The sequence below is a fragment of the Caretta caretta genome, chromosome 13 (assembly GCF_965140235.1).
Source record: "Caretta caretta isolate rCarCar2 chromosome 13, rCarCar1.hap1, whole genome shotgun sequence".
Classification (NCBI taxonomy): domain Eukaryota; kingdom Metazoa; phylum Chordata; order Testudines; family Cheloniidae; genus Caretta; species Caretta caretta.
Window position 1 is genome coordinate 1,161,780 of NC_134218.1, and position 12,411 is coordinate 1,174,190.

Sequence of the window (12,411 nt, forward strand, 5' to 3'; positions counted from 1 at the left end):
AGTACTCCTTTTCTTTTTGCGAATACAGACTAACACGGCTGTTCCTCTGAAACATGTTAAAATACAGCTTTAAACATCTGGGCTTCTACATTATAGTTTCCACTGATGAGGATACTGCAGCGTTAGAGTGGCCTGCTACACTACTATCTAATGGCGATGTACGACAGAGCCATTGTCAGGTGACTATTGAAGTTCCTTTGGCATGAGTGCTAATAAAGTGATGCCTTTACTGAGAACATAGAGAGTCGCAGCAGTTAGAGATGGAAAATGCCCATTAGCTCATTCAGCCTATTCACTCTAGGGGGCACCAGCAGAGGATGTTTCAGATTTTAAAATGTTTATTAACCCTAATGTTAAAATTCTCTAATACACAGGTTGAGGAAAGCGTGTTTATACATCTGGGTATAGTGCTTAAATTATCCAAAAGTACAAAGTTTGGTTTAAAAGCCCTAAAATACATATAGTACATAATCTGCAATATCCCAAATTAGGGTTAATAAATTTAACAGTACAGTTTAGATATTAGCAGCCAAATATTCAGGTATATCCCTCATAAAAGGTTATACTAAGAGCAGTTTGTGGAAAGCAAATATAGCAATGAGTGTAGATTGTCCCTCAGTCGTTGAGAATGTAGAACAGGTTGTCCCTCAGTGAATACAATCCATTAGAGAAGAGAGTCGCAGTAGTTAGAGATGGAAAATGCCAGTTAGTTCATTCAGCCCATTCACTCCATGGAGACCAGCAGAGGATGTATCAGATACTAAACCAAGGCTATGGCTGACCTCGGGGCAGGGGGAGCCACATCAGAAGGGGAATTTCTGAGTAAATGAGTTTTCCTTCAGCTCGGAATTCCGGCTGCCGGAGGAAGACACTGGCCCCAGGCCCAGACTGAAGGTGTCCGGAGGGAATGGCTCTGGGTGCACCATGCGATGGGACAGGTATCGGAGAAGAACTGGCCTGAACCTGGAACACCGCTAGGGGTGGAGAACATCAGTGCCAGGGGCTGGCTAACCCATCAGGAAAGATTTAATAAGACAGAAAATATATCCCAAGAAAAAGTGACCTGAAAGCTGAATCAAAGTGCTCAGACACTAGGGTGACGAGCTTAGAGTAAGAGCCTAGAGAGAGAACCCCAACGTCCCCTTGCACCCTACTCAAGCCAGGGAGCGAAGATCCCTGAACATTGATTTCCTTCACCCAGAGAGAGTGATCCCTGAGCAGTAACCTTGCCATTCGAGGAGGCAGCTTGTTCCCAGGCAATCACTGGTAAAAGAGAAGGGACAGCTGGAAAACGTCAAACAGGAAAGAGAGGCTCTTGTTGCCAGGAATGTATTTGCCGGCTGATCTGATATCAGAAGGTTTCCATGTCCGGGTCAATGAGGTCTGAGGACACTCCCCTTAATACTCTGAACCCTCAGACCCATCATCAGCCTCACCAAAGTCGTCACCCCCTTCAGAGCCACCATCCTGCAGGGAAGAATCGACATCTTCTGTGTCAGAGTCATCATCCACATAAGCGCGAGTATCCCTCACATTAGAATCATCATCATCATCATCTCCCCCGTCAAAGTCACCGTCCCTCACATCATCATCATCATCATCTCCCCCGTCAAAGTCACCGTCCCTCACATCATCATCATCTCCCCCGTCAAAGTCACTGTCACTCACATTATCATCATCATCATCATCTCCCCCGTCAAAGTCACTGTCACTCACATTATCATCATCATCTCCCCCGTCAAAGTCATCAACCCCAGCAAAGTCACCGTCTCTCACATTAGCATCATCATCTCCCCCATCAGAGCCACCATCCCGCAGGTAAGAATCGACATCTCCCGCGTCAAAGTCATCAGCCCCATCAGAGCGAGTATCCCTCACATTAGAATCATCATCTCCTCCATCAACGTCATCAGCCTTGGTAAAGTCACCGTCCCTCACATTATCATCATCATCTCCCCCATCAAAGTTACCATCCCCATCAGAGCCACCATCCTGCAGGTCAGAATCATCATCTCCCCCATCAAAGTCATCATCCCCGTCAGAGTCACCATCCTGCAGGTCAGAATCATCATCTTCTCTCCCACCATACACAGGTCTTTCATCAGATTCAGGTTCTCCACTGGATCTAGGTTTTACAACAGACACGGGGTTTTCGCTGGATAGAGGTTCTGCACTAGACACCGGTTTTCCATTAGACTCAGGTTCTGCTCCAGGCACTGGTTTTGTTGCCCCCAACACAAGTTTTTCCTTCAGCTCATCTTCTTCTGATATGTGCTTCCCTGGGTCATCGCCATGGAGAGGAGAAGCTGTGCCAGGGATCTCTGAAAATGGGAGAGAAAACAGGAGAGTCAGAGACCCAAATATGCCTCAGTCACATATGGCTGCTGCCAATCCACCCTATGCACTTTCTTCACGCTGCAGCAACCTGTCCACAGGATATGAGCATTGCCCCTTACCTTGGATAGTCACTATGTAGTTGTACATATGGTACCTGATTCTATTCTATTCAGGTTCTATTATTGCACCCATCCCTGTGGTATCTGAGCAACTTCCAGAAGTGCAGTAAGTGAGATGACTAGTGTCTCTCAATATGATTCTCACTCGGTTTCACCTTTCCTTTCCCATGAGGACATTGTGTAGGGGTGAGGGTTATTTTAATTTTTTGTTATTATTTTCTATCCGCTGTGCTCTATGTTTTTATTACTGAAGGCAGATCAAATAGGCGAGCTTTGTATTTGAAATAGAAAATGGTGAGTTTCAAGGTGGTTCTTAAACTCTGCAGGTGTTCTGGGCACCACCAAAAATTATACAAATCTTCTGCCCCTGCTCTGGCCTGTAGTGACACTTATAGGAGAAGCTCTGAACTCAGCCTTGAGTCCTCTTTTTGCACCCAACCCCTCCTCTCACTTCTCATTCTCTACTCCAAGTCCCACTGCTCAGAAAGGGGGCCACGCAGGCATCATGAAATCACAGCATTCTGGCCTAAGAAGGTAGGGTAGGGCATACTAGAGATTCTGACACAGAACATAGTGTCTCCCCTTCTGCAAGGTTTGAATATGACTGACCAAGAACTGTTGTGCTGTTGGCAAGGGGAGATGCACGCTGAGGCTGGTACAGTGGGTTGATTCTCATCTGGAAGATAGTAACAATCAGTGGTGATGGGATTCCATGTCTGACCATGTGTAGTACTCATATCATCCTGCACATCACTAAGATGACTCAAAGGCAGTAGATCCAGGCAGTCTCCCATTTCAGTGTCTGCATGAGGTTTCTTGTCCAGATCATTTCCCAACACAGAGTAGATTATCATGAAGCCACTGAAGCTACGCAACTATATAACAGGTACTTCTTGTCCCCTGAACGCTGCCTAGGCATAACTGCCACGTATTCATGACCCCACCCCTATTACTGCTGCGCTGGCATCCTATGGGACATTCCTATCGCTGATTCATCCCCACGAAGGAGCTGTGCAATCGGTGAGTCTCACAGGTGTCACATGGCAGCCAAATAACTTCACGTGAAACAAGAGAGGATCCTGAAGAAATGGGCCAAACGATCACTGATGATAGACCTCCGCCCCCCTCTCTGAATCGCTATTCTCAGCCCCGAGGCCCTGCTCCAGGCCAGGACATTTCCTTCACTAATCAGCTCTGCTCCAAGCCGGCCATTGTCCCGCACAGGCCACCTGGGGTATTGTGTACTCAGCCCGTAGGAAGCCTCCTGTTCCCAGACCTAAGACACAGACCAGGATAACGCTGGGTCACGGGCTGATGGCCCCTCCTTGACTCTAAGGAGGGTTGTTCAGTGGTCCTCTCACAGGGCCAAAAGAAAGGGGGAGGGCCAATGAGAAATCAGGAGACTGACAGTCCCCAAGGCCAATGGGAAGAGGCCAATGCTCCAGGTCAGGCTGATTGACAGGGCAGACAGGCCAATGAGGGGGTCAGGAGGCCAGGGTCTCGTGTGAGGTGGAGCGGCCAGGGCCGGGGCCAGAGGGGCAGAGCTAAGGGGAGAGCAGGAGCCCGGCTGGGCTGGGAGCAGGGCGAGAGCCGGGGCCAGAGGAGCAGCCCTGGGCCGAGCTGAGCTGGAGGCAGGGTGTGAATGGGGCTGGGGCCGGAGCCGGGGCCGGGCACGTGAGCGACTGGGGAGTCCAGGGGCCCCGGGCCCCAGGCCCAGTGCAGGGAGGCCCCAGGCACGAGGCCTTGTAGGTGGGGCTGGGAGGGGCTCGTGACCCCGACGGGGGGACGGGCCCTGCCCCCTAGCACCTGTGGGCATGTGGGCACCGCCAGAGCAGGGTGCGAGCCCCGGTGTCACGGCAGCACAGCCAGGCCCTGGGCAGGGGCCTGGGACATGCGAGGGGCAGGTTGGGAAAGTCCCTGTGCCCCCGAGATGGCCGAGGGTGGTGCCCTGGGTCCACTGGGCAGGGTGAAATGTTTCCCTTTCACCTTCCCCTTTTCCCGTGTTCTCATTAGTTGCTGGTTACTAAATTGTATTTACTCTGAACTCTGCGGTGAGCAGTGGGGCAGGGAAGCGTTCAGTGCAGAGAGTTCAGTCCCCCGGAGTGGGGACACCCAGGCCCCTGCCCTACGTGACCACAACAAGACTGCGGGCCCAGCCCCCCAGGAACCCTGGGCCCAGCCGTATCGGGGTTACGAGGAGGGAGGAAGGGGAGTCCTCGAGGGCAGGCCGGCCTGCGGGTGAAGGGATTGGGAGCGAGGACTCAGATCCGTTCACTAGCCCATTTCACCGGGGTAGTGCATACACCAGGAAAGTTCCGCACCATAGTGCAACCATTCCCCTGCTTACATCTGGATCTTCAACGGGAATCCACTGGCATAGCGGGATGTGGACAGAAGTCTCAGTGGTTAGAGGGCCATGGAGTTTATTTCCTCTTGTCCTGAAGGGACTTTAAAAGCTAGAATTCAGTGAGTCAGGAACCATGGACAGTCCAGATTAAGGTGCTTGGGGAAGGGGCTGTGGGGAAGATGGGTTATGGTATTTTGGAAAGGATGGATTCCAAAAGGCATTGCCACCAGAGTGTCTCTCTTTGATGGGAATTTCTACATCCCTTCATGTAGGGGGCTGCAGCTGGCCTGCTGCCCACACAGCCCCAACGATCCTGCTGTTTTCAGCACCCAAGCTCAGTCAGAGCGAGCGTGGGTACATCTACCCGAGTTGGAAATTACTCCTCCAGCTCCAGGGACCGGTGGCATTAACTGCATCTCAGCTCAGCACTGGCAGGGTCTCTCTGGTGAGCCACAGCCTGGTTGTTGTTTTATTCTAGCATATAAAGTCTCTCCATTTAGAAATGTAAGTGGCAAAATGAATGGCAATGGAACAACAGCTGCCCAGCCCACAAACACAACCACCCCCCACTCAATAACCCGACGCAGGTCGGCCTTCCTCCTGAAAAACCAGCTTGTCCCTCAGGCAGCCAGTATATCAGCCTGGCAACAGGCCTCCGTGACCTGTCTGAGTGCTGAGCAGCCTGGGAAGACACTGCTGGCAAAGGTTATTCAGAGAAGCAGCGGGTGGCACTATGGATCCATCAAGGCCATCAAAACCTGATGGTATGGGGAGATTAAGTGCTGGACTTCCACCTGGCCTAACAAACCAGATGGGCATGGAGCCTTGGTTTGTATTAACAAACCCCGCCAAGAAGAGGGTACGTTGGAAGCAGGTGTGTGTTTCCTGGGCAATCAGGAGCACCCAGCAGCCCACGTTTGAGACGAGAAAGAGTTCAGAGCAGAAACAGCCTTGGGGACCCATGTGAAGTACCATGGGTAGAGCCTCCCCTCTTCTCTCCCATCTATACCTGGGTTTCTCAATCTTAGACAACCCTGTTCCCCTCGCTGATGCTGTAGTGCAGAGTTTGGGCATCTGCATATTCTTATATTGATAATAAAAGCCTCCAGTTAAAACAGTCCAGAGCCTGCCAGCCTGAGCCCTCGGATGCCTGGCCCTCAGTGACTGTCACTCCGCATCTCGGGAACTCGCAGTGTCTGGCCAGTCCAGCTGGTCTGTAATTCTGTCTGCTGCTCCGAGGGAATCTCATCCCCTCACCCTGGCTTTGCTGGGGTCAGTCCCATCCCTGTGCCAGTGGCTCTGACAACGGAGACGTGTTTCTATTGGTCCCTGCGTCAGGTCATGGATGAGACAAACCAACTAAAGTGTCAGGTATTTCTAAGCACCCACTGCCCTTGCCCCCTCCATGCCAGGTCTCCCCTCCATGCCCTGCTCCCTTCTCTGCCTGTACTCACTTTGTCTTGGAGCGCCCTGCAGCGCTGTCCAGAGGGTGAAGAGCCCCAGGAGGAGAAAGAGGCCCCTTGACTTCATGGTGCTGCCAAGAGCTGGGTCTGAGTGCCCAGAGCTGAGCCAGCCTGCAATTTAAAGTCGCACCCAGGTGGAGCTGGTTCAAGTGTGGGAGGAAGCAGCTCACAGGTGATCTATAAGGACCGCCCATATTTTAACTTAATTCCACATTCTAAGGAGCCAGCTCCAGATATCTGTCCCTGCCCACACAGAATAAGGATATGAACAGGTCCTCGTCATGCTTAGAAATTGCCTTGGAAGACAAAAGCAAAGAAACCTAAGGAGGAAAGCGGAGGGACTGAGATCCACCAATGCTCAGGGACATCAGCGACTGCAGAAAACTGGTGATGTTGGATAGACCCAGGGCAGACAAGTAGAGAAAACCTCCCTACTCAATTAACTGGCCAACAGGAGGGTGGGTGAGAGAATGGGGGATGAAGCATGTCAGAAGGTCCTAATGATCAGCCTGCATAGGACACAAATGCACCAGGCACAAGGAGGAGATGAGATACCAAGCCCAGAAATGGCTGAAGTTTGAAAGCTGCAGCTTGGCCTGGCAATAGTTTTTATTCCCCCAAACCCCCAGGAACAAGGTATGCAGGAGGAATTGGTTGGAACTGGCATTATTTCTATACCTCTGAACCACTATGTGGCTCTTCACATGAAACCTAGAAAGACAAGAGTCCTCCCTGCCTCAAAGTGCTTCCAGTCAGACTCAACGAGAGGGAGCCATTCAGGGTGGCAGGCTGCTGAGGAAATCTGTGTGGGAAGGCTCCTTGGAAGAAGCAGGTTTTAAGTACAGGTTTACTCCACTCTTCCCGGCTGTGGCTCAATTCTGATGTCAGCACTGAGTGATCCACCACTTTCTATTGCATTTCCACACCTTGCAGCTTCATGGCTTTCATCCCAGACAGTCAGTTGTTTATCCTGCATTGTTGTTATTAATCGTTGTTAAACTGAAAACACCACTGAGTTAATTGCTCCATCTACCTGGCTGAGGCATGGTGTTAGTTCTCAGAGCTAAGTATGACCAGGCCAGGTCAATGCTTAGATGAGAGACCTCCAAGAGAAACCCAGGTGCTGCAGGCAGTGGCCCTGGTGATACACTTCCTCCTGAGGCAGTTCAGAACCCACAATAACACCGTATCTAATGGGACTTACTGAGCTGCAGGTGGATGCAATCTCCTGTGGTTTCCCAGCAATGCACAGTCTCTGCAATTACCTAAAGGAAGCTGGTGTGGTGCAGTGCCGCTGCCCAGGTGTACTTCACCTTCGGGCTTGTTACGCTACCAAGTTTTGTTGACAAACCTTATGTCGACACCCAAAAGTCGACAAAACAAAAATCGCCAAAGGGTGTTCACACTTGCTCCCTCTGTCGACAGATCAAGTCCACACTGGGGACACCATCATCGACAGGGTGAGCACTGCACCATGGGTATGTATCCCACAGTGCAACATTGTGGGAAGGAAGAACTGATCGCTGCGTGAGTTCTCCCACAGCCCCCTCAGCGGCTGAGAGCAGCATCACGAGTAGCTCTGTGTGCGCTCTGTGCTGAGGAACGGCAAAGCTGCCCCGCAGTCTGTCCCTCTCCGGCTGTGTCCCTAGTGCCGGGCAGAACAGGAGCAGCCTAATGATTTGTTCCCCAAAGGGAGCAGCACACAGATACTTCCCAGAGCTTTGAACGGGGAGGGGCGTGTGCCTGCAGGGCAGCAGAGATCACGACACTGGGCAGAGCGATCAAGGCAGGCATTGTGGGATACTGGTGGAAGCCAGTTCTGTGGACCAACCAGCAGCAGTGTCTACACTGGCTCTTTGTCGACAATAAAGGGAGGGGAAAAGACAAAAGTCTCTCGGTGGGGTGCAAGTTTTTTGTCGCCAAACCTGGGCATTTTTCACGACAAAAGTCCCATTGGAGTGCGTACGCTCATGCTGTTTTGTCTTCAAAAGGCATTTTTTGGCCACAAAGCTTGCCAGTGTAGACAAGCCCTTTATGTGGAACATCAGATGCTGGCGACTGCGGCAGGCAGGACACCCCGCCAGAGGAAGTCTAAGAGAACATGGCCATGCCTGTGCCATGCCTGCGGAGGGTGTATCATGTGAGTGGAACTGGAGTCAGAGGGCCCATGATCCCCAGAGGGTCTGTGATGGCAGGACACCAGTGGAACAGGGAAGTTGGGCTGGAAGCGGCTCGCCCATGTGGACAGAACAGTGCGCGGGGTTTAACGAAGCTGCTCCTGGCCAACTCGACCTGCGCTCAGCCTCACGCTTTGCGAGGGAACCGTGGCTGCAGGGCTGAGCTGTGAATTCTCTGCAGGCCAGCGGCTGGCGGCGTGAGCCAGGGAACTCGGTCTAATCACCCCGGAGCCCTGGAGGTTCCCCTTCATCTTGGTCTCTAGAGAAAACCCTGGGTCATGACACAATTTTGTTCTGCTCTGGGGAGCGATAGTTCCCCGGCTCCTCGAGCTGCTGGGCAGCTAGAGGCAGTGGGGAGCTGCAGCAACCTCTACACCCTGTTCCCCCGCAAGGTCTGGTCACGGTTTTGCAGTGTGGACGCCTCTGGGGAACACACCCAGACAAGCTATGGAGCTGATCAGGCTACAGGTTGTAAAAACTGGGCCTATAAACACTCAGTTTGTGCAGGTGAGCTCACAGTGTCACAATAGCCTAACAACAAATGCTGATGGGAAACGGTGCAAAGGTGAGACAGGAGGATGGAATTAGTCCAGACAAAAAGGCCTCCTGCGAGAACTCAAGGGCTGTGTTAAGATTGTGCCTGGTAAACAAGAAAAGTGTGGAAGCGGAAATCAGTGAATGGCGTGTCGAAGACTAGGCCGAATTGGTGGGCACAGTAACGAAAGGATGGACCATTCCACACATCACTCCCCTTTTCGGTCCTCAAAGAGACTTTGGGGGGAGAAGCTGACTCCTGCGATGCTAGCTGACAGACCGACAAAAACGGGGAAGAAGCATGTGTCACCATTATGGTTACCACCTCCACCGTCTCCTGGGATCCTGTGTGATACCATTGGACCTTCTTCATCCTAAACCTGAGCATTGTCCTGACCAGACTGAGCCAAAGAGAGAAGGAGCCAGATGACACAGGCACCTCTGCTGGCTTCAGCTAAACCCCAAATACAATCTGGGGTGTGAAACTTTGTCACATACATACCCCCCATGTCCTTTTCCTTCCCCGCCTTATTACTTCTCTTTCCTAGCTCCCTTCTTTTTCTTTCTGTCTAATAAGAGACTGGCTTAGCTGGGCAAGTCTGCATATTGCCGAAAGCCTGTGACCAGGCAGGCAGCTATAACAATGCCCTAACCAGCCCAACACTGGTACAACTTTGCCAGTCTCTGAGTGGCTGACAAGACTATGTGCTGGGCCTGGGCTGCAAGTGAGATCCTACACCAGAGACAGAAGCTGCATTTTCCATCTTTGCTGTTCGTGGCTTCCCCTTCTGTGGAGGTTTTTGTTTTGCCTTCTAGGAAACGGGATTGGGGTTTAACAATTATAACAGCAGCAGTGCCAGCCCATCTCAACAAACTGCTCCTTTCCCCAAAGGACACTTATTGCCCGTCATTGATACCAGCTAAGAGACTGTCAGACAAGGGGGTTTCCCTTCTAAAAACTCTCTCCTGCTACAGGGGAAGGGAACAAAGGATGTGGTGAAAATGGAAACCTTATTCAATACGTTGCATTTCAAAGGCTTTAACTGTTTTTCCTCCTTTTCTGTATCTTTAATTCAAGGTTAATAATGTGTTTTCCCTGGTACTAAGCAGGTTGGGGTCTCTGGATACCAAACCTTGTTTGAAACTGTTTAATGTTGGACCGTGACTAGGTCACGTTAACACTGTTAACGCTTTGGGCCCATATATTTCATCTAACTTAATCCAACCTGCAGCACCAGAATGCTGCAGCACTCTAATGCGGGAGTTGGGGAAAACTGCATCCCTGTGTGGTTCTTGCCTGGAAGAGACGGCCACCTGCTCTCAACCTTAACGCCACCCGCGGGTGGTTTTTATCGGATGAGGAGGCTGAAATCATCAGTGTAGAAAAAAATCTGAACAGAGTTGCAAGCCAAGCTAAGCCACTGCCCAGAGGCATAGCTCAGACACGGCAGGAGAGAGACCCGAGAAACCAGCCCAGTGGAATTTTACCCCAAATTCCCCACTAAGCTGGGATCAGGCAGGAGACATTTCAAGCCCGATGTGGATTTTCCCCAACAATTCTATGTCCCTGAGAAGCTGGGCTGGACGTTTGGGAAGTGCCTCCTCAGTGCCAGGCTCCTAGACCCGTCTCCCCAGTGATGCGCCGCTAACCGGACACTGTCGCAGCCACAGGGCAAGTCTGCAGAGGTTTCTCTCTCTGTTCACTTCCTGCTAGAGGTTCTCTTGGGAGCAGCCAGGCATGGATCTGCCCAGGGCAAGCGCACGCTGCACTCACACATCAGCCGTGGGCTGGGGAGCAGCTCCAGCTCCCCAAAGCAGAGCAGTTGTTACACGTCACTCGTGATGGGGGCTTGTCTGAGCACAGAGCCAGTGGCCATGCTGAAATCCTGCCCGATGAAACTCGGTGCCCTAGTTCCCGGCCTGGCTGTCTGGCCTGGAGGACGAGTGTGCAATGTATGCAAATCCTGCCAGCGTGAGGTGTGGTTTCATTCTGAAATGGCTGAGTGGGTGGAATAATGCTGCCATATGCTGGGAACAGGTCGGCGTAGGGTGGGAGCCTCATTCCTCACTCACCCTTCTGCTAGTGGGCAGGGGAGCACGGCCATGAAAACAAGGAAGCTGTAAGAAGAGGCGGCCAGTCAACAATGAGATGTTTAAACTTGGTTCCATCGGCTTCATCTACTGTCCCTCCTCAGGCGAGGCAGTCGGCCCTGTGATGCTGGCAGACCCGAGTGTGCAGTATATGAGCCCAATCCTGTGCTGCTGAGGAAAGCAGCACGAGTCCTTAAATAAATGAATCTGCCCCATTCCAGGACAGTGTGTGGATCCTCCCCCACACATGAGCACTAGGGCTGGGCCTCTGGGGAAGGTATCTGATTCTAGGTCCCAGGGGCTCAGGCAGGGCCCCCAGAGATGAGTGCACAGGGTCTGATGGGCTGAGGCAGCACTTGGGAGCCTGTGACACAGAGGTTCATGAGTGGTTCACAGCCCAGGGAACATGGGAAATGCAGAACTTCCCCTAGTCCAAGGAAAGGGGCAGACAGGAAGACACGTCTCCCAGGCGGGAATCCTACAGAAATAGTGTTGGGCTTTCCCCAGTCAGTTGAGTTTCCTATATAATTTTACTCCTGTGATAGAAGCCTACAGGATGGTTCGGAAGTATACAAAAGTCATCACAATTGTAAGGGTCTAAATGAAGGGAATGAATTCTCCCCAGACGGCTGGCTGGGAGGGGGAGAGACTCTTGGAGCAAACTGTATTCACAGGTTTCAGAGTAGCAGCCATGTTAGCCTGTATTCGCAAAAACAAAAGGAGAACTTTTGGCACCTTAGAGACTAACAAATTTATCTGAGCATAAGCTTTTGTGAGCTACAGCTCACTTCACCTATTCTGCCTAGATATCCAGCAGCTAGAGCTGTGTTGCTCACAGTGATCCACTTTGGCTGGTGCAGGGTTACAAATCACTTTACTGAATGCAGGGGGAGTGAAATGCTGTTACCAATGTTGTTGGCATTAATGTATGAATACAGGGAAGCAGGACTGGGCTTAACCTATTCCCAATGAGGGGGTCACCCTCAGCTGAAAGGACTTTGTTAAGCCAGGGATTCGAATGCCAGAGTCCTGGGAAAGTAAGAGGGGAGAGGACAGGTGTCCCAGCCAGGAGGTGGGGACCATCCCCAAAGTGTTCTCCCTGGACCGGTTTAACCTGTTCCCCCCACCACCACCACCCCCATTCAAAGAAAGAGCTAAATAGGCTCCATTAGAAGCCTCTGTTATTTTACATGCTCAGTCAGAGCTGAGATTTGTTGTGGTAGGACTGGGTTTCTGCCCTGCTTGCTAAGAGCTAAAAATTACTGAGAGCTGAAATCACATGAGATGGGGCCGTGTTTCTGCCCAGCTGGAAAAGAGCTGAAAATTACAAAGAGACTGACATG

At 51.5% G+C, this 12,411-nt stretch overlaps 1 protein-coding gene across 1 annotated transcript; it reads right to left on the minus strand.

Annotated features, from left to right (window-relative positions):
• Nucleotides 1-328: 328 nt before the first annotated feature.
• Nucleotides 329-6,381, minus strand: LOC125622013 (uncharacterized). The gene is made up of 2 exons (XM_048819550.2): nucleotides 6,258-6,381; nucleotides 329-2,321 (listed from the first exon to the last, which is right to left on the minus strand). The coding sequence occupies exons 1-2, from the start codon at nucleotides 6,331-6,333 to the stop codon at nucleotides 1,399-1,401; spliced, it is 999 nt and encodes a 332-aa protein (XP_048675507.2). The 5' UTR covers nucleotides 6,334-6,381; the 3' UTR covers nucleotides 329-1,398.
• Between the last annotated feature and the right edge of the window lie 6,030 nt (nucleotides 6,382-12,411).